This window comes from Galleria mellonella, unplaced genomic scaffold (genome assembly GCF_026898425.1).
Source record: "Galleria mellonella isolate WM207_F2 unplaced genomic scaffold, CSIRO_AGI_GalMel_v1 utg855, whole genome shotgun sequence".
Classification (NCBI taxonomy): Eukaryota; Metazoa; Arthropoda; class Insecta; order Lepidoptera; family Pyralidae; genus Galleria; species Galleria mellonella.
This window is the reverse complement of record NW_026442164.1, coordinates 614,159-637,358: the sequence shown is the minus strand read 5'-3', so window position 1 is coordinate 637,358 and position 23,200 is coordinate 614,159. Positions and strand designations below refer to the sequence as shown.

At 34.5% G+C, this 23,200-nt stretch overlaps 1 protein-coding gene across 2 annotated transcripts in view; it reads left to right on the top strand.

The window, feature by feature from the left end:
• LOC113513679 (fibroblast growth factor receptor homolog 1-like) overlaps nt 1-23,200 on the top strand; it is a 123,854-nt gene that overhangs the window by 93,595 nt on the left and 7,059 nt on the right. Inside the window, exons 3-9 of one of the 2 annotated variants that reach the window (XM_052902000.1) lie at nt 15,662-15,815; nt 18,732-18,856; nt 19,675-19,959; nt 20,446-20,631; nt 20,931-21,257; nt 21,691-21,879; nt 22,148-22,350. In XM_052902000.1, coding sequence (XP_052757960.1) covers nt 15,662-15,815; nt 18,732-18,856; nt 19,675-19,959; nt 20,446-20,631; nt 20,931-21,257; nt 21,691-21,879; nt 22,148-22,350 — 1,469 coding nt within the window. The remainder of the gene's footprint in view (nt 1-15,661; nt 15,816-18,731; nt 18,857-19,674; nt 19,960-20,445; nt 20,632-20,930; nt 21,258-21,690; nt 21,880-22,147; nt 22,351-23,200) is intronic. The other variant, XM_052901999.1, reaches the window with a different exon arrangement.

Genomic DNA, 23,200 nt, shown 5'->3' with positions numbered 1-23,200 from the left:
AATCACTAACATCTTTTATAATAGCTACTCGTCTGAGCAGTCAATTGTAAATGAAGCTTTATTAAAAAGTTTTGAATACTCTTGTAATATCTGTTCTATGTCTTAAAACAGAACGGATATTGCAACAGAATGGTTGTAAAAAAAAAATGGATACGTCGATATCTACAGCGAGTACGAAAAAAAAATTCAATTTTGACAAGAGCCAACCCTACAATTTCGCATCCAGTGTGGGCGCGCTCTTATTTAGCACACATTTTGCTATTTTATTATGATTCGAGACGCTAAGTCTGCATTAGGGAATCAAGATATATTATATGTTAATTTATCAAGATCAGTATTTTATGATCATTTTATTACTTTTACAAAGATCAAATTGGATCACATTGGACCTGAGGCCCACACATAATCACAATCAGGTGGATGACAATAGTCTGGTAACCCTGCCTACGCTAACTGTATACGCTGGCGGGGCACCCGTGAAAGTTGATATGTGAGGATGAAACAGCTCAGTTAGCCCACCGTGACGAGTTCCACACTAATTATTCATGATGGTTTCCAGGGGGAACCACGTGGAGGTCGACCTGATAGGGTATATTGCTAGCAATGGGACTGTTAAACTCCATTGCTAACAGTCCCTTTCCCCCCTAATTGCCATCAGGTGGATGACAATAGTCTGGTAACCTCGCCTGCGCTAGCGGGGTATCAGTGAGTGATGATAGGTGAGAATGAAAAAGCAGGTCAGTTAGCCCATCGTGATGAATTTCACTAGAATTAACCACGATTGTTTCCAGGGGGAACTACGTGGAGGTCGGCCTGATAGGTTGTATTGCTGGCAGTAGGTCTACTAACCCTCATTACTAACAATCCCTTTCTCCTCCAGCGTCAATATCTTGTACCAGTATATAAAAAAAGTTGTTGTATGTTTTTACATATTTTTTTTTATATTTTTATATTGGCTGTTTTTTTTTATTTAAGAGTTTCCTCTTCTCTATGCTACTAATCATGCATTATTTTCAAGCCAGCTCTATTCCAGACCACGTCTTTGACCTCTCTATACGACATGACATCCACTAATGTTTTTCTTTGTAATATGTAAAGCCATGTCCATAGGGAGAAAATCTTATAGCAACCAAAACATGTCGCTTAACTAATCATGATTACACTAGTTAGGGCCGCTAGGGGACCAAGGTCCCCAGTGTTTGGTTAACGATGATATTTGTTTGTCTATTAGATTTGTTGTTATAATAAATATATTCATAAAAGTGGCCAGTATGAATAAAGATTTTTTTTTATTTATTTAATCCTTATAAAAAAGTTATAATAGTACTTAAATAATGGAGGGAAAGGGATTGTTAGTTGATTGGAGATTGGAGACTAAGAATCCCATTGCTAGCAATATACCCAACCAGGTCGACCTCCTCGCGGTTCCCCCTGGAAACTATCATGATTAATTCCAGATGAATTTTTCATGATGGGCTAACTGGCCTGTCTTCATTTTCATCGATCAACCTTCACTAGGGCCCCGCCAGCGTATCCCGTTAGCGCCGGCGGGGTTACCATTCCATTTTCATCCAATTAAAAAAAAGTACTTAAATAATTAAATTATGTATCCTTATTGACATCTGATATTGATTACTCTTTATCTCAGTCAATCTAGTATCAATATTATATATATATATATATATATATATATATATATATATATATATATATATATATATAATATATTTTTTTTTTTTTATATATATATATAACCAAAAAAAAGTTACATACAAAAGCGCATTTCCGAGAAATCAATTTCCCACAAATCAAACTAATTGAACGCAACGAAAAGAAACCGGCGCACGCGCACCTCTATAAATAAGTCCAAGATGGCGGGCGACCCTTCACGGAGCATGTGCGGTGGACAAAAAACCCAAGTAAAAAGTAATCATTAACTATTAGCAGATATGCGAAGCAGATATAGGGACCCCAATGTGTTTCGCATTCTAACAATAAGGTCTCTAATGAGCCCGACTTTTAAGTCTTTAGTTATGGCAGGGTTGTGACATTTGAATGTAAAGAACAGTGTTGCTACTCGCCTCGATAACTTTTTAAATCATTATTTTTTAAATATTTTATAATGATTTTTACAATATGCTCGGAGGAATAAATCTATCCCATTATAGTTGTGTGCATATTTAATTAAATTTTATTCGTTTTGACATTTTTATATTTATTTTTATACAATTGAATTTTGGAAATGCATTGACCGTTTACCATAAGACCGTATGCTTGTTTTAAAATTCTCAGTATCTGCAATACAAAATTTTAGCGATTTGATCTGATATTAAAAAAAAAAAAAAAACTAGTATTTATTTTCATATTGGTCTGGTTACTCTATTGACGTCGTATATTCAGATAAGAAATGGCATTTTTGTAAATAACGACTGAATTATGACAATAAAATAATATAACAAAATAATATTATATCCTTTAGTATTGATTTAAACTTCGCCAGTTATGATGATTTTTTCCTAAATTTCTTAAAATCAAGAATTTCTTAAACTAACGTGTGATAAAGCTTGAAATGAATGTAAGAATAAAGGTTTCTGACACTGTCCATTCTACCTACCCCGTAAATGATTTAGCGTAATGAATTTTAAGCACTCATGTTCTATGCCAAAAATATTTTTGAAAAATACCCATTTAGTTACATTCTTCCTTTTAACAAGTTGACTCCTTCCGTCCGCCATCTTTGATGGGGCTGCGCGTGCGCCGAAATATAGGAACCGGATGTGTCGGTGTCTTTTTAATAATTCTATTTTATAATGTCCTCTAGAATGTTTCCATCTAAAATAATTTTCTTTTCATCTCTCAACGACAAATCTACGGATATAATAGCTTCCTACTAGTAGTCGAAAAATCTTTTGATGTTTTATAATCTATTTGAAAATGGGGTAATAAGGTAGATCAGTGACTGCTTAATTCCGTTTTATAATTACTTAATTAATTCTATTTTAACTCTTGATGATAATTTTAAAGTGTCACTCGGGAGTTAGATAAAAAATGTACTAGATACATACTATGATTGTTTTAGATTGATTTAAAAAAAAAATAATCAACACGATGTATAAATATATTTCAACGTCATAGACTAATAACATCTAGATAAAGTGTATATGATATTTTATTTAAAAATGCTTGCAAACATGACGTTTCATTTTTTTTAATGGCGCGGTAGAAAATGTTATTAATGTTGTGACTATTTCCTTTTATCGCACGAATCAGCATTTTATTTATCTATATTCATTGAATTATTAAAACTTGTAGGTACTTTATCTTTTCGCACAATATAAAAAAAAAACTACGCATCAATGAAAAATTTTTAGGACTTTTTCAGATGTACATTCATACCACAAAAAACATTGAATTTTTGCAGAACATCTGTTCAGATTATTATTTTCACCGAACACCCTATTAAGTATTTTTACCGACAACATTTAAAAAGTTTTGTTTTGCTCGAAGGGCATTAAAATAAAAATGCTCGAGTGCGCAATAAAAAACCGCGGCAAAGCAAACGCATCGGGTATCGGTGTCACCCCGAAACGGAGCGATACTTCGCGCGCTTTTTGACAGCTGTCACAGTATTCCGCCATGTCAATATGTATTTTATTTCCTTGTATTAGCATATATTGTGGATTGTACGTGCCGTAAAATAGTGTAAATGACATTTGTGAATATCAAATGACAGTCACGTTTCGTTCGTAAGGAGTAACGATTGGAAATAGCGTTTCCTGTGAGAGTATGCTTTTACGCTATGTATATTAATTCTGAATATAACTAATCGTAAAATTTTGATTACTATAACATAGTTATTTATATTATTTAAAATATAGATTTATAAAATAATAAAAAATGGCTGTAGTACTTACATCGTTTCATGCATTTTAATGAATTAGTTATTAATTTAGACATCATTTTGAATTGTATAATTGTTAATTAGTATACATTGACGCTTATCTGTGAAAGCTGTATACACCTATAATTGATGTGTTCATATGACCTTAAGCTTGGTAGTGAGGAGTGAGATGTTTTTGTTCAAGGAAACTTAGATTTAAGCATTTTTTAATAGTAGTTTTTCACTTTTTACTTACTTATATCATTGTAAATTGTCTGCTTAATTGTTGTGAGCGTATTGTTGGTGTGTCTTTTATAAATATTAAATATCTGAAAAAAAAAAATTACCAGGGCTGTTTAATATTTTCTATAGACCCCAAGGACATTCAGTTGAAATTTGAAAAAGAAAGAAAGATATATTTTTATTCAAATAATTTTAGATTGAGCATTTTTGAATGGTATTTTTTTTTTTCATTACCACCCATTCGGAACGCAATTTCGTCCAAGAAAAACGAACAAGAAACTCTGCTATTGTTTTTTTTTTTTCAAAAAGTTTAAATAATGGATTTTTATAAATACAAACTACTAAGCAGTATTAAATCATAAAAATGTAAAAAAAAAATTAGCTGCCGTCGTTCCTTTCACTTCAGCTTAAGTTATTTACTGTATGAGTAAATAAATTTTTTTTTTTTAATACAACTTAGAATGGCAAACAAGCTGACGGCTCACCTGATGGAAAGTAGTAACTGTCGCCTAGAGACATGAGCAGTACCATGGACATAACAGAACATAAATAAATAAATAATGGAAATTATACAAGTGAATGCGAGACCATCCAGAGTCGATATCAACGTCGCTCCCATACAAAGAGGAATTAAGGATCCGACCACACCTCGCATAATAAGCAGCTGATGGTGAGAGATGCATTGTCGCCGTAATTGTAAGCCGGATGTATGTGTTGCCTTATATAAAGCTCGCTGCTCACTCTGCGACTACTCTAACGAGTCATTGTAACGTACTGTAGGTAGAAAAACATCTATCTACTGTTATTAATTTATAACTTGATATTTTTTTTATGGGTGAAAATGGTATGGTATCGGTAACTCCGCCTGCGCTAACGGGATACGCTGGCGGAGCACCAGTGAAGGGTGATAGATGAGAATGAAAACAGGCCAGTTAGCCCATCATGATGAATTCATCAGCAATTAACCATGATAGTTTCCAGGGGGATCCGCGAGGAGGTTGACCTGGTTGGATATATTGCTAACAATGGGATTCTCAGTCTCCATTACTAACAATCATTTACCCCCCATAACTAGATATTTCCCGCAGTTTCGCTTGCGTGCATCAGTAATAAATTATCGTGTGTGTTAAGTTAGTATATAACTTAAATGAGATTTTAAAATAAAATTTAAAATGTCAGTTTTTCCGATATAAAAAAGAATTAATCAAATTAAAACGCTTTATTACTAAAAATAAGTACTTAATTTATTATTATGAGGTTTTCCGAAGAGACTACAGCATAGGGTTTTTCAAAAGGGAGATAAAGAGGTTTCTTCAGGGTCGGCAACGCGCGCGTAATGCCCCTGGTATTGCAGGCGTTCATAGGCTACGGTAACCGCTTACCATCAGGTGGGCTGTATACTTGTTTGCCACCACAGTGGTATAAAAATTTATTTATTTTGTCATTAAAATATTTATACTATTACGACAGTAAAAACCAAATCGACGTTATAACCCTAATACTTACATAATAATAATAATAATAGTGTTTAATATTCAATCAGTAACCGTTCTGTCTCCTCTCTCTTCTCCAAAGACAAAGGCCTCCTCCAGAATCTTCCATTCTATTCTGTCTTTGGCTATCCTTGTCCAAAATGCACCTAGTACTGCTTTTATATCTGTAACTCATCGTGTCAATGGTCTTCCCTGTCTTCTTTGGCCTATTCTAGGGTACCAGTCTGTTACAGTTGTTGTCCATTTTTGTGTTATTCTCGCATAATATGTTCTGCCCATTTCCATTTTAATTTTTTTATTATATAGATAACATTTTTGAATTTGTTTTCTGTTTAATTTCTACTAATTTAACCCTATTATTTATTTTTATGCCCAAGACACTTCTTTCTATGCTGTTTTGACATACTTTTAATTTTTTAAGATTTCTTTCAGTTAATGGCCATGTTTGACACCCATATGTAAGACAAGGTAATATGCATGTATTAAACACTTTCTTTTTGTCATTCTACATACTTACATACAAAACTATATTAATAGTATTTAACCCGACTCCAAACATTTCTGAGCCGCTTCTAATATCTCTGGCAGGCTACCACTGTGAACATCAATGATGCTTATCATATTATTTATATCTGTATTGTAAATAACAGAGACAAAACAAAATAAGTGTATCATTTATATCGAGTTACATAATAAACAGTCCACATTACCTTCAGTCCCAAACTAGGTCGGACCTGGGACCTTGGGGACTAAAAAGATACAATTTTCCGTATATTTTTTACGTTATACATACCATTATCACCCATTAAAAAAAAAATTTAGTACCTCCTTTTTGTTAGAAGTCGGTTGAGAATAAACATTATTTTCGTTAGCAGTTTGTTAACAACTCTATCAACAGAGCAATTACAAGTTTCCTTGGGTGTCGGAAGTCGTCAAGTTGATCATTGATCAATGCGATGACTGTCCTTACCAAGTTACGAGCACGATATTAGCAGGGTCATCATAGGCCATACCAGTATTACAAATGGCCAATAAATTTTTTTTCGGTTTGAAGGGTGGGATAAGGCGTGAATTTACAGGGTACAGAGGAATAACACCTGAGTCCTCAGAAATGGCAGCGCATGGGGGGTATCATGGGCGAAACAGTACACTCTGTTATGTCCATGGTACTGCTTATGTCTATAGGCGACGGTTACCACTTTCCATCAGGTGGACCGTCAGCTTGTTTGCCATTTTAAGTTGTATAAAAAAAATAAAAATAAAATATTAATAAATGCACGCGAGTAAAGCCATGGGGCGCGACTATTAATTGAAATCACTTCGTGTTTAATATATACGACATCCGAAATAACAGCTGTCCAATCCAAATAGTACGATTGTCAATAATTTGGCAGTCGCGTCGGCGGACTTCCGTCGGTGTTCACTTCAAAGAAAAATCTGGCTCATCCTCCATTAATATATCTTTCCGTTCAATCAGTCTTGTTAAATGAGATCTTAATTTTCCATTTCACACGAACATTTTCTGTACTAATGGAAATAACTGAGACGGCGAGCGAACAAATCGCCCGACTGTTGGAATATTTCAAAGTTTTTGTTATAAAAAAAACAACTACCACCAAATTTGATTTTGTATTTTTCATTGAATAGCAGTAAGCAGTGTATTTTTTAATGTATTTACAATTATTTATAAATAATTATTATAAAATAGAGGCTTTACCAGTAGCTGCCACGCTTGGATGGTAGGTTGGCAACCGACGTTGGCAACTTTGGTGATGTTTTAATCAGTGAATTTATATCTCGGTTTCATGCTTCGGTGCGCGTGTAAAACCGTTCTCTTGTAAGTTATGTTAAAAGCTTTCATGTTAAGCGAAGGTGGCCTAGAAACATTTGACACCAGGAGGCGACACTTTCAATCTTGTAGTAGTCTTATCTAATGATTACTTGATGGGGATAGCGATTGTTATTAATCGAGTGCTCTATTGTTGGCAATATACTCTATCAGGTCGACCTCCACGCGGTTGCTCCTTTAATCCATCGTGGTTAATTCTTGTGGAATTCAACGCGGTAGGTCAACTGGTGTGCTTTCATTCTCACCTATCATCCCTCATTGGTGCACCACCAATGTATACCGATAGCGCAGATGGGGTTACCATTCCATTTTTCTGCATTAAAAAAGAATAAGCACTTTGGTTTGGTATTAGTTTACCATACCCATGAACTCCGATGACGGTTGTACAAGCAGACAATCTTACAGCTTCGCCCACATAAAAACTATTTTTTGGATCGACTCCAAACTATCAGAATGGTACATTACAATGTATGTTATTACTAAAGCGACGCCAGAGGTTCATAATTTGTTTACTTCAAAATAAAGAGATTTTCTGTTGTATTTATATAGATTTGTTCTCAGTTGGGAAAGTGTGACACCGCATGAAATTATAAAACTTCTTCAAAATATGACTACTAAAAAGTCTTGTGATCATGATGAAATTCCTATATCAATTATTAAAGAGAATATAGATACACTAGCAGAACCATTAGCCTATTTCTACAATAAATGTTTTAAAGATGGTATTTTTCCAGATCAGTTGAAAATTGCGCGAGTCGTTCCTATTCATAAAAAAGGTAACTTTAGGACTAGGACTGATCCTAGGACTGATCCTAAAAACTATAGACCGATTTCTTTACTTACAACTCTGTCAAAAATATACGAAAAATTAATTAAAAAACGTCTTCTAAAACACATTGATACTCACAATATTTTAAACATTGGACAATTTGGATATCAAAGGAATATAGGTAGTACTGATGCTATTGATAAACTCATAAATGACGTATTAACTGAAATTAATGACAAACGTAAAGTCGCAGGGCTTTTTTTTAGACCTAAGTACTGCATTTGACATGGTTGATCACAATCTATTATTGACAAAACTGGAGCATTATGGCATCAGAGGCCAAAACATAAATCTTAAAGTCCTACCTTCAGAATCGAAAGCAATATGTCGAGATTAATAATATCGTTTTAGGGCAGGAGAGTACGTATACTTCCAAGATGACTATTATTACAAGAGGCGTGCCACAAGGCTCTGTTTTAGGCCCAATATTCTTCTTATTATTCATAAATGATTTAATACCATTCATGTATAAGTCTGTAGAAAACATAAAACTTATTCTGTTTGCTGATGACACAAATGCCATAATATCAGCTTCTACTATGGAGGATCTTAATAATAAAACAAATCAATCCATATCAGCATTTGAAGACTGGTTTAAAGCAAATAATCTCATCCTAAATGTTAGAAAAACATGCAGTTTATTATTTAAATGGAATACAAAGAACAACGATGAACTAGACGTTAAGTGTAAAAATAACAAAATAGAGAAAGTTGATGTAGTTAAATTTCTTGGTGTACATATTGATTCACAGTTAAAATGGAAGTATGAAATGAACAGCATAGAAAAAACAATAAGTTCGGCCTGTTATGCTATCAGAGGTCTGAGGGATGAGATTGGCATTGAACAGCTGAAACTGGTGTATCATGCGCTGATTGAGTCAAAACTGCGATACAGTATACGACTGTGGGGCAATAGCTTCAATTATAACGTCAGCAGAGCATTTATCTTACAAAAAAGGGCTATAAGAACAATTGTACGAATTTCACAAAGAGATTCCTGTAGAGAATATTTTAAAAAGCTCGCAATTTTGACAGTTCCAAGCCTCTATATACTGGTTGTCCTTACTGATTTTGTAAAGGTCCTTTTGAAAACTGAAACGGAGCAAAATAGAAAAAAATCGGGAGAGTACTAGGAGGAAGGATGTTAGTACTAACTTTGTGCCCCGTCTAGACATTGTCAAACACGGTACACGTCATCAGGCAGTAGTGTTATTTAATAAATTACCTTATTAAAAATTATACGAAGCCTCAATTCTTTTAAGATTAGATTACGATCCCTTTTATTGGAGAAATGTTACTACTCCGTACATGACTACTGTACTGATGGTTAATATAAATAATTAAAAATCAATTTGACATATGTATATAATATTACTATGAAATTGACACTGTTTATTGCAGAATTTATTTATTATAATTTATTGTTATTATTATAGTTTGGATGGTTGTAATATTCAGGTTAATGTAATGATTTTTGTATGTTTATCCCTTATTTCAGACACAATGTACATTGTTTTTTGAATAAATGACTAATAACTAATGATTTCTAATTCTCGGAATTTGTAACTCTGTTCTGTTCTGTTCTGTTCTGTCCTGTTCTGTTCTGTTCTGTTCTGTTCCTAACTTAATCTATAGAATACTTTATAGACTATATAGATTTACTTTATTCATGAGGGGGAAGACGCGTAATACAACTAGTATTTTTTTTATTGGATGGAAATGGTATGGTAACCCCACCTGCGCTAACGGGATACGCTGGCGAAGCACCAGTGTAGGATGATCGATGAGGATGAAAACAGGCCAGTTAGCCCATCATGATGAATTTATCAGGGACTACCCATGATAGTTTCCAGGGGGAACCGCGAGGAGGTCGAGCTGGTTGGGTATATTGCTAGCAATAGGATTCTCAGTCTCCATTACTAACAATCCCTTTCCCCCCGCAATATACCCTGTTAGGTCGACCTTCTCATGGTTCCCTCTGGAAACTATCGTGATTTGATTTATTGTTCGTCTTTCGTCGTCACGGTGACGACACGAGATTCGTCACGGTGGGCTAACTGACCTGCTTTATCCTCACCTATCATCCGTCACTGGTGCCTCTCCCGTGAATAGCGTTAACGCGGACTTACCATTCCATTATCATCCATTAAAAGAATATACGTATAAATATAAAGGACGCTAAAAAGCGATATCGGACACGTAATTATTAGTCACAGGTTGTCATTGTTTTGTTTTATAATTATTGGATTATTTTATAGTTATTTGTTTGCTATCTCATCCCGTATAATCATCCTCAATCATGAGGATATTACGTCTTGAACAATGGATTCTAAAATTTACTTCTATGGTGGACTTAATTGCGCAACGCATTGTGGTAATTAATTAATTCGGTCTAAAAATAATGCTTAAATAAATATATGAATAAATAAATAAAAAAAAATCTTTATTGTTTCCTTCAAAGAACAATACAATTTACAAAAAAATATATAACAATATTTACACAAACAAATCATCATCATCCGGGTCTTCTTACCCGCCTTAATAGTGTAGGCGGGTGAGGTGGGGGTCTCGGGGTAAACCCCTTTACCCCGGCTGCATCTCCGGAGGCCACTACCTCCGGGTCACTGGGTTTTGAGCCGGCATACACTGGTGGTCTGTGTATGCCGGCGTGGTGTCTTCTTGTTGTGGCCTCTTCTTCTTTCTTGTAGTGTATATATATATATATAAATTTTTTTTTTTTTTTTTTTTTTTTTTTTTTTTTTTTTTTTTTTTTTTTTTTTTATTATAAAGTTGTAATTCTCCCCTCTCGCCCGTTCCCAGATATATATAATAGATGTTAATAATAGATAAGTGTTAGTAAGGGTCGACACAAGAAGTGTGTCGGCCCTCCCCCCGCTTGGACGCGGGGGATATAATTACACACTTGGAACGGGCGAGAGGAGGGAATGAGAAAGAAGAAGGGAAATGGGGAAAAAGGGTAGGTAAGTCGTCATACTGGTAGACGAGGCAATCACGATCACTATTCGCCTGTGCACAGGAGGTCCCTAGGCGTGGGACGGCCGTCCGGTGGACGCGCATGCAGCGGCGCGAGGCCCCTCAAGTGTTGATGGTGTCCGCTGTCGGCACGGGCGAACATTTTGCTCGCCATGTCGACAACGAACTCCTCCACCGTTGGGAATAACGTCGTTACGGACGTATCTGCCCGCTCCCGTGCACAAGCGGAGAGCGATGTTTTGCTGGGCCTGCAGCCGGCGCCTAAGCGTCGGAGAGCACAGTGCATACCAAGCGGGTGCGGCATAAAACGGACGTAGGTCTTGTAGATAGAGACCCGCGTCCGTAACGGCAACCTGGAAGTTAGCACCGGTCGGAGAAAGGCGCGCGCCGCGCGAGCCTGCGCTATGGCACGCGACACCTGCGGCACCATTCTCAACGACCGGTCGATGTCGACCCCTAGGTATCTCCTTATTAAGGAGCCTTAAGGGCGGCGGCGGTGCTGTACGACTGCGGCGGACAAGTAGCGCGACCGTTTTGTCAACATTGACGGCCATGCGCCACCTGTCCAACCACTCCGGCAGCAGGTCCAGTTGCCGCTGCATTTGAGCGGCGGCTCTCGTCTTCCAGTACGACGACGTGAAAAATCCCGTGTCGTCGGCAAACAGAGCGACACAAACAAAATGAATTATTAATATTAATAAGTAACAAATGGGCGGCCTTATCGCTAAATAGTGATCTCCTTCAGGCAACCTTAAGATGGAGAGGAGTAATTAAAATTGTGCTGGTCAAGGCGTAATAGAAAAATAATAAGACTATAATAAAAAAAAAAAGGTAAAAAAAAAGGGCTAAAAATAAATACATATGCATGCATCAATGTAATAATTCACGTTTATTTATATAATAATACATGAATTATGTAGGTATCTTATTGTGAGAATAAAAAAAAAATAGTATATTACCAGGGGTAGATTTTACCAGAGGGGATTTTGTACAAAAGTCGTTTGCTTGGGTACCTCTGTCCCATTCCTGTTTCTACCGTGAAGCAGTTGTGTTTGCATGGCTGTGTTTCGGTTTAAAGGAATATGGTAGTGAATTTCCTGAGTCCTCAGGAATGGCAATGCATGGGAGGTATCATGGGAGAAACAGTATACTCTGTTACGTCCATGGTACTGCTCATGTCTATAGGCGACGGTTACCACTTTCCATCAGGTGGACCGTCAGCTTGTTTGTCAATCTAAGTTGTATAAAAAAGACTAAAGCCAAAACATATAATACATTGATATAATTTTAATAAATAATGTAACGCAGTATAGTTTATACTAGACGGATACTGTTATTAAATCTTATTTAACATAAATTCACGAGAAAAAAAGAGTGAAATAGTGTAATCTCTGATATTTTCGCTTGGCTTTTGATATAATTTACGGTTTATAAAGATAGAAGAAGTTTTATAACTGCGCCACTAAATAACTTTTATTCGGTTATCCAAACAGACAGGGACTACATCATAACTGAAATATTCATCATCATCATGAAGAAGAATCGAGCATGAAAACATTGTAAAAATAATAAGCTTTGAACGTAAAACGCTTCTCACGATTTGCCAATTGCCTATTGTTTCAAAACGCCCAAAAATATTTTATGCTTTTGTGCTATTGTGTTTTTTTTTTTATTTTGGGACCTTTGAATGCAAGGCCTGCATGTGTTCAACATGTGTAGTCATAAAGTGACCTCTGGGGAGTTGGCAAAAAGATTAGTGATGTACAGATAAAGGTATCGATTGTATTGCAATGTCGATGAATACGAGTATAATGTAAACTAATATTATCTTATATGCCATTAAGAGACTACCGACTAAACCGTTTTTCAAAAAGAACGATCACGCTCACTTTTTTCTTTATCCGAGCAGTAATTGCTTTATATTATTCTCAATTTCGTGTATAATATAGTCATATATGTGTAAGTATACTTGTTATACATATACATTTATTCGTTTATATATGTAATTTTAGTATGTACGTATATCAATAATTACTAGTACCGCATTCGAGTATTCTGACACTTCCCTATATTTGATTGGGAGAGAATGCTTTTAGCATTAAGTCCGCCATGTACACATATTTGTACTAATGAATAAATAATATTATAAAGAGGAAACATTTGGTTTTTTAATTGTAATGGATAATCTCAAAAAATATTTAACCAATTTTAAAAATTCTTTCACCTGTGGAAAGCTACATTGTCAGCAAATAACATAGACCGTATTTTATTTTAAAATAATCGGAAAATAAAATATTAGTTGTAAGTTTTAAATATTATCTGTGGTTGTGTATGTCTTATCTGTATGGTGTAACTTTTTTTTAACTCTTTTCACTTCGTTGTCGCCGTATTTGCGATATTAAAATGCTAACATTAAATCTACTGTCGTGGTTATGACTTTATTTATGACGTGGTAATTTATAAAGCTGAGCGCGTGCGGTAAATTGTCAGATTGGCGTAACGTACAAAATACGAGTGAGATACGAAACAAAACGCCCTCTATCTACAAGTAGTAAAAACCATAGCCAGTCCATCGACATCGGGCGAACAAAGCGCGTCACTATTCTGCTGTGGTCATAATTTACAGGCCACAAATCTCGGCGACAGTTAAACTTTCGACCGTGACGCTCTGCAAACAAAGAAACCACGTCCACAACTGGGAATATGCACATTTGTGACAACTGTATACGTTTCATGATGCCTTAGTACTTTTTTTTTATTTTGGTATATTCACTAGTTGTATCCTATGGTTTTGCTCGTGTAAAATAGATGTGAGTATCATTTGTGGATTTAGGATAAGAAATTGTATTCAAATCAGTTTAGCTATTTGAATAAGCTGTAAAGAATTTTCTTATTCCTAGCAATAATACCAGATAAATATACCAGAGGGAGACTTTGTACAAAAGTCGATTGCTTGGGTACCTCTGTCCCATTCGTGTTTCAACCGTGAAGCAGTTGTGTTTGATCCCTCTGGTAACTGAAAATCGCCTCCCCTTCTTGTTACTCCGTTAAAATTACGTTCGCATCCCAAAATAGCGAGTGTACTTTGCGCCTGCGCACCTGAATGCCATAAATTTACTTATATAAGTATTATTTCAAGTCTGCAACGCAATTCGCCATTTTTACACATTTTTAACTTACCGCGTCTGGGGGGAGGAGGGATTGTTAGTAATGGAGACTAATAATCCCATTGCTAGCAATATACCCAACCAGGTCGACTTCCTTGCGGTTCCCCTGGAAACTATAATGGTTAATTCCTGATGAATTCATCATGATGGGCTAACTGGCCGGTTTTTAATCGTTAATTATCCACTAAGTGAACACAATCTCCCCCATAAGGGGTAGTTTAGCCAGTAGTTGCCACGCTTGGCAGGCGGGTTGGCAAACGTAGTTAGGCTTTGAAGATGTTTTCTTAAAACGTTGCTGTCAATCCCTTGACCAATAAGCTCCCTTAGTCGCCTCTTACGACACCCACGGGAAAGGAAGGGGTGGCCCATTCTATGCCGGGATCACACGGCAAACAGTGATGTTCAGCATATTTTAAATAAATACTTTATAATAATAAAGAATAATTGTGGAACATACATATGTAATATTTTTATTAACTTACACTTCAATGGAAATCATAAGTTTCCATTCTACGAATTAGAATTCCACGCGCGTAACGCCGCGTGCATTTATAAGTTAGGCATAAACATACGTTGCATGAATTATAATATTAAATGTAATAATTTTCGAAAGTGTCTCTTTTATCAGAACTCAATTGTGTAATACGATAAGGTTTTTTCATAATGGGCTAACATTTGAATTTACTGGGTACAGAGGAATAACACCTGAGTCCTCAGGAATGGCAACGCATGGGGGGTATCATGGGCGAAACAGTATACTCTGTTATGTCCATGGTACTGCTCATGTCTATAGGCGACGGTTATCACTTTCCATCAGGTGGGCCGTCAGCTTGTTTGCCATTCTAAGTAGTATAAAAAAAAACATGGGATGCTTAATCTGCCTGCGTTATCTTTTGTTTTTTTTTTATGGGCGATAATAAAATGGTAACCCCGCCTGCGCTAACGGTATACGCTGGCGGGGCACCAGTGATAAATGATAGGTGAGGATGAAAGCAGGTCAGTTAGTTCATCGCGATGAATACTTCTGGAATTCCATACGATGGCTTCCAGTGGAAGTCATCCATTAAAGAAACACGTTATCTTATATATCTATCAATCCTATCAAGTTGCAATAAAAATGTCTCCCCCTGAGAGACCAATGTCCACTAGTGGGACGTTGATAAGTTGTAATAAACATATTCATAAAATAATATTCAATCGTTTCAGACGACACGACCAGCGTGATAGCGGCGAGTGCAAACGAGAGGCTGCGGCTGGTTTGCGGACAACGAGCGACACGGGCCGAGCGAGTGACGTGGTACAAGGACGAGAAACCCATCAACAACCAGTTAAAGTCCAGATTTTTGCAGCAGAGGCAATCGTAAGTATTTCTATATTATATTTCTTTACCAATAGCCAACTTTGTAAAGTTGGTTGCAAGTGCTTGAAGTGAGTCTTGAGTTAAATGGCTGCTACCTCTATTCAGCATGACATGGCAGTGAAGATCCAGGGTATGGAAGCATAATACTATAACTCTCAAGAATGGTAACGCATGAGGTCCATAAGTTTCACAGTGTGATTCACTCTTCACTCAGTTGCTTCACTTTCACACCCAGTGAACACTCGGTTACTTCAGTGTGATTCACTGTGATTGTTAATCGACAGTTACTATTTTCCATGACGTGGGCCGTCAGCTTGTTTGCCATTTTATATATCATTAACTAAACATAGCAAATATATTTCTGCAGTAGTGAGTGTGTATATAGATGGATCAGGACTATTCTTTAGAGGAGGCCAATGTTCAGCAGCATATCAGTTACGGTTGAAATTTTTCTTGAATTCCTTTAACACTGCCTTAGACGTATGTCCCTGACATGGCAAATTTTCTGAAAAACGAGCTGCGGTGGTCAATTTCATGAAGCGTACCGTAGGTGTACTTGTATTATTGAAAAATTTGCTCTTCCAAAAAATATTTTCATAAAAATTATAGTCCAAAGTTACAGTCAAAATTATAGTCTAAGGACGATGTACGAATTCTAATGATAGCCCATATATTCAAACCTGTTTAGGCATTTAGAAGTTACGCTGGAATGAAAAAACTTACATTGCATACAAACACGAATCCTAAAAACTATTACGCTCATTTTTTGTGCAATCGCGTAGAAATTACTTGTTATTTATATATTGAAAAATTCAAAATGTTTTTCAAATAACTTTAGTTATTCAATTCACGAAGGCGACACTTTTCAAGATCTGCCGAATTCCGTCGATATTGTGTTTACTCATGGGCGGTATTAGTCTTACCATCAGGTGAGCGTACTCGATTGCCCCCTGTGTTATAAAAAAGAAAAAGCTTTTTTCTGTAGTCTCATTCAATAAGTTTATGCTATCCAATGGATAAAGTCTATAAAAAGTAATAGATGTACTGTAAATACAGAGTATGATAACAAAATTCTGTTACTTGAAAAGCTGCTACATCATCAAATAAGTACTGCAAATACTACATCCAAACATCCAAAATAGCATTCCACAAATATGAACTATAAATCAAAATCACAGAACATTGTTGTGGTAACTGACTTGATAGATGGAGTTATCACATTTAATGCTGGAATAGAATTATGGACATGGGTAAATCGTGTTGCATCAATATTTACACAGATCGGGACAGGGTTATCGCACTTAATTTTATGCTAATGTCAAACAATCCGGGTGCCAGTATAATTCATAATTTTTAAGGGAATTTAAATATGATTTTCTACTATACCAATTCTGGACCGATTTTGGTAGTTATATTGACAAGAGATAAGTCTTATTATGAGTATTTCACCATGATTACAGTTGCTGCATCGTTTTGTTTGTTTGTTTTGTAAAGCTTATTTTGCTTATTGTCAATATAAATCTTGAATTTAAGTTAGATTGAATGCATCGTAACAGTTAAATATATTTCCGTATATCTGCAAGTCTATTTGCATGGAGAGATACTCTGATCAATAACACGATTAACGATAAGCACGATTGTAATGTTTATTTATTTTATCTACATGTGAATATAGTCAAGGAGTCTGCAAAAATATTTACGCTTCAGGATACCTCTGATGTGCAAGGAAAAATGAGACTATAGCCGTGAGCATTACCTATTAGATTTTTAAGAATTGATAATTGAAAAATAAAATATGAAGTAAAGAAGATTGCATTACTTTAATAATAATTAACTTATAATATAATTGATAATATAATAAATTACTTGCATTAACTTCTGAAGACAAGAACAGAAGCATTTTATTTTAAAGCAGATAGTTTAAAATTAATATTTTGAAGTAGTTGACACCCCTAGCTCTATCTGTAAAGATGAAAACATCTCTAGATACCCCGCATGCAACTATGCGATTCTATTCGAAGCATCTGTAAACATTCTGCCATCAGTGCACGATCTATCATGTTTCTGTATACGAGAACTGTTATATTACTGTAGAGATTTGTGAAAACCAAACGGATTGGTAATATCAAGAGAACATGGATTTATAACAATAGCATTATCATTATTATCCGGAATTCCTTTATCATTAAATAATTTTACACATTGCACATGCTTTAAAATACTATTATAAAAATAAATATTATATATATATATATATATATATATATATATATATATATATATATATATATATATATATGTATATATGTATGTATAATATTAATAACTAAGGTACTTTTTTAACTATCCACTGCTAAACATAAGTCCTCCCCTTGAGGGGTTTTGCCAGTAGTCTCCACACTTGGCAGGTGGATGGTCAATCGCAGTTAGGCTTTACAGATGTGGTAATCGTCGCCTATAGACATGAGCAGTACCATGGACATAACAGACTATACTGTTTCGCCTATGATACCCCCCCCCCCCCCCCCCATGCATTTACATTTCTGAGGACTCAGGTGTTAACCCTCTGTTCTCTGTAAATTCATGTCATATCCCACCCTTCACACCGAACACAGCCATGCAAACACAACTGCTTCACGCTAGAAACACGAATGAGACAGAGGTACCCAAGCAATCGACTTTTGTATAAAGTCTCCCTCTGGTATTAGTATATATTAGTATTATTTATTAATAGTAGTCAAATACTATTTGTTAATCATTGTTGTTATTGGGGTTATTGTTTTAAATAACATTTTTTTTTTTCGTCTCGGAAGTTTATATAAAGAAAATTTTTAAAGATGTTACGAATATGTATTGTAATTTATAATTAGTAGTTTTTGTAATTGGGAAAGTCAATTTTATTTATTAATTTTTCAGGTTGCGAATAAAAAGCTTTCGTCCGGAAGACGCAGGAGTGTACAGCTGCGTTAATCAGGATAGTCTCAAAGAACTGAGAGTCACCATCAAACATAAGCCTGATTATGACCAGGATGTGGTAGAAGGTAAGTCATTAGTCGTATTGTGTACAGAAAGATGCAAATGAATATGAATATGAATAAATTTAATCCAGACTAAAGAATAATCCACTACATCTGAACATGACAAGTCCGACAAATGTATATATATATATATATATATATATATATATATATATATATATATATTGTGTATTAAAGTTTAATAAAATAATAATAAAAAACTAAATGTAATAGTTTAGACTCCTAGTCAAGGTGTACATATACATAGTCTATACGCTAGTATGTATAATACTAATAAAAAATATTTTGACTTGCTTTGTGAAAGCCCATAAATATTATCTCTGGTAAGTCTTAAACAATCTGCACTGATTAGTGTACCTACACAATTTATTAATTGTTATATTGATACTTTAAAAAAACTAGGAAACATAGACAACATTCAACAGATCCGATTTAAATGCATTCTTTTATTGTCTTTATTATTGCACACACAGAAGGGGCGTTTATGTGTGTGTTCAGTGTTATTTTGGTGTTGTATTTTATTGACATCTTTACTGACCATCCAGATGTATAAACACTGAGCCAAATTCATGCCGGATTCGCAAATGCAAATATATTGCGATCACGTGTAGAAATGTTTTTAATGCAAACTTGTTATGATTATGAATAATGCTCACGTAAATTTGCATTTCCTTTAAAAATACATTTAAAAAATAAGAAGTGTGCATAAAACACATAATTATTGTCTTTGTTAGTGTGTAAAACAACCATATTCCTTACTGTTGAGACATTTATGTGAAATATTGTTGTTGATATTACAGTGTTTTGTTTATATTTTGCAGAATATGAAGCCGATGTAAGCGATGGATTTGTAACAGAAATATTATCAAATCGAAATTCGAATGAAGATGAAATGTTACGTCTCAAAAACGACAGATACGTACGGAATCTAAAACTAAAAGAATTCGATAGCAGTAAGAATGATGAATTAAATGATAAAGATATCAGTCACGAAGTTGATGATAGTTCTATGAAGTTCGCTCCTAGATTTGTACATCCACAGAGAATGTTCAATTCGAAAACAAAGCAAGTCGGATCTTTTATCAAACTGAAATGCATTGCCGAAGGTAATATTTAGTAATTAAGAAATAATGCTTTTGATTCAATTAGAGAGATTATTTATTGGGTAAATGAGTAATAAGTTAGACAACTAAATAAAAGAGATTAAGCAGATTTTCACACAACAATAAACGAGAGAAGTGACTAAAGTTAATTTGACGCAGTATATACTGTGCTGTTTTAATTATATGATATTAATAATTTTGTACACATTTATTAAAGCTACACGAGTATCCAATTGCACATTTTAAATACACCGTCCTTAACTAAATATGTATCATTCTTTTCGCTACAACAAATATTTCTTATTGAAACATTAAGGAGGCTATCCAAATTCTATTTAAGGAAAATATCATGTCATGCCATGAAATTACGTTCTCTCCACACGTTTATTTATATAAGCAGGCTGAAGTCTTGCTTCAGCCGTAACATAATTATATTGCGTGTTACTGAACAACTAAAAGCATTTTTATTATCGTCGTAAACTTTTGCAGGCAACCCAACTCCGACTATAGACTGGAAGAAAAATAATGCGTCTATTGTGAGGAATGTCCCTCCTATATACACGAAATGGTCTGTTGACATTGAGGAACTGAGTAAAAGCGATGAAGGGAATTACACGTGTGTGGTATGCAATGAATTGGGATGTATTGAACATAATGTGGAGCTTAATGTTGCAGGTAAGATAATTTAATGTTGTAACTGTGTATTGATATAAAGATTAATGTATAATGGGAAATATTACACAACAATTGATAATTATCATTTATTTATTTATTTATTTATTTACATTAGTACAACAATTGATAATTATCTCTCCCATTCTCTCAAGATACTGATTCCATTTTTCACCTTTTAAATCATTATTTTGTTTGTTTCATCTGTTCAAAAAAATTTTCAACCTAAAATTACTTTGCCAAAATTAAATCAACCGTTCTTCAAACGATGTCGTATATATTACCTGTGTATTTTATTACAGACAACCAATCTCATGATATTGATGTTACTCACCCAATGCCGGAAATATTATCGCAACGAAGAGCAGCCGCTCTTGTTGAAAATAATACAGAAGAACATAAAAATCCAACAGAACATACAAGATCTACAAAAAGTTTAAAACCTAGAGAATACGACAACACAAAAGATGATGATCCAGATGAAAGGAATGATAAAGATCATCCAGCTTACGGTGCGATGGATAACTCAACTACAAAATCTCCGCCTAAATTTAAACATCCACAAAAAATGTTCAAAACAGAGATGAAGCCGGCTGGAAGTACTATTAGACTGAAATGTGCAGCCGAAGGTACATAATTATATTCTATAAACAAAACCTGTAATACTTATTGTCTTTGTATTACTTTCACGTATTAACAAAATATATAAAATGTTAAATCAAACTATGTTTTATGTTAGTTATTTTTTATTATATATTATTTAAGTCTAAACAATTTTTTTAACATTTGATTTTTTATTTGAAATGGAAAAACTCAAAAAATACTAAACCGATTTTATTAATTCTGTTACCTATAAAAAGTTACGAGTAGATACATTATCAGCGAGTGAAATGGGTTATATTTCATTTTAAAAATAAAGATCTTTTACCGATTTTTTATTTAGTATTTTATCGATATTTGTACTAACAAAACAATATTTGTATATCTTTAGAAGTTTAAGCAAAAATCTAAATAAACAATTAATTGAGAACTTGTTTTAAATATTTAATATTTGTTCATCAGGTAATCCTACTCCAAATATAACATGGACGAAGAACAATGGACCAATAGGCAGGAGTTTCTTTCCTCCAAACTATGGAAAGTGGTCAATAGAGCTCACTGAGTTGACCAAGAATGACGATGGTAACTACACATGCAATGTCTGCAACGAACTCGGTTGCATCACGCACAACGTTGAAGTCAACATCATTGGTAAGATAACTTTGTACATAAATATCATCATCTTTCATTAATAATTAATATTGATCAGAATACTAACATCGTTGAAACCATTTAATTTCCAAAAGTGAAATGTTAGAAAATTTTCGCTGCTTACCCCGAATGGGATTGTTTGGAATATAATACAAGGTATATAAAGAAAGAAGTAATTATGTATAAAATAAACTCGCCTGTTAATTTAAGTGTACAAGTACAAGTATAAACTTTATAATTATTAATTTTAAAATATTGAACTTTTAAGAGCGCTATCCGGCAAAACCATATATTAAGGAAGGGTACCCGGGAAATCGAAGTGTGTTAGTAAATAGTACAGCCGAACTGGCCTGCCCACCCTTCTCGGACCTAGAACCAGTGGTACTATGGTTCAGGTTATCTAATTATTCAATAAAAGACGGAGAAGTGGGACCCAGTGATGCCCCCATTCCACCTGGATATGAAATAAAGGTTTATACATTTTAGAATTCGGTGAAGGCTCTTGACTAATTCGTCCAGTAAAATCCAATATTTGTGACTAATATATTCTGTTTAAATTGTTTCGTAATAGTTACACTTATTAAAATAGAAAATTTAGATATAACATAACATATCTTTATCGGTGGTGGTTTGTGGATTGAAAAATCATAGAAATAATACTTCTATGCTTTTTAAATTTATAAATTATTGAAACTTCTTATACGTGTAGATGTTATATTAAGTTTAATTTATGTTTAAGAATTGTGGTGGTAACTAGAATTATATGAACTATGTTTTTTTTTTTATGTAAGAAGAGAGAAGTATGAACTGAAAGACGATGTAGTGACTAAGATTGAAAAGGGGATGTTGCATTGGTTAGATTGTTTGGAGAGGGTAGATAAAAAAAATTACGAAAATGATTTGTCGAATAAATGGAGATGTCGGTAGGAGCAAAACGGTACCAAATTGGTATGTCTTCGGTATATCAACCAAACAGGTGATATACTGAAAAAGGACAGATTTAAAGATACCCGTAATCGGCGATGATGTATGAATAAATGAATGAATGTGGAGGAAGCAAGAGAGGTCTGTTTGAATAGGAGCATTTGAAGGATCATTGTTTCTGCCTACCCCAATGGTAAACAAACATGATGGATTTGTATGTGTGTATATTTTTTTTTATTTAAGGGATACACAGACGATATGATAACATCGTCTTGCTTTAAAGTGATAAAAAATAGAAATTAATCTTAAAGACAGTTCTGAGCTGCATACGATATTGGAATAGATGTCACTGATATAAAAAGTGCATGAATACATGTAATATCCATGTATGATGTAA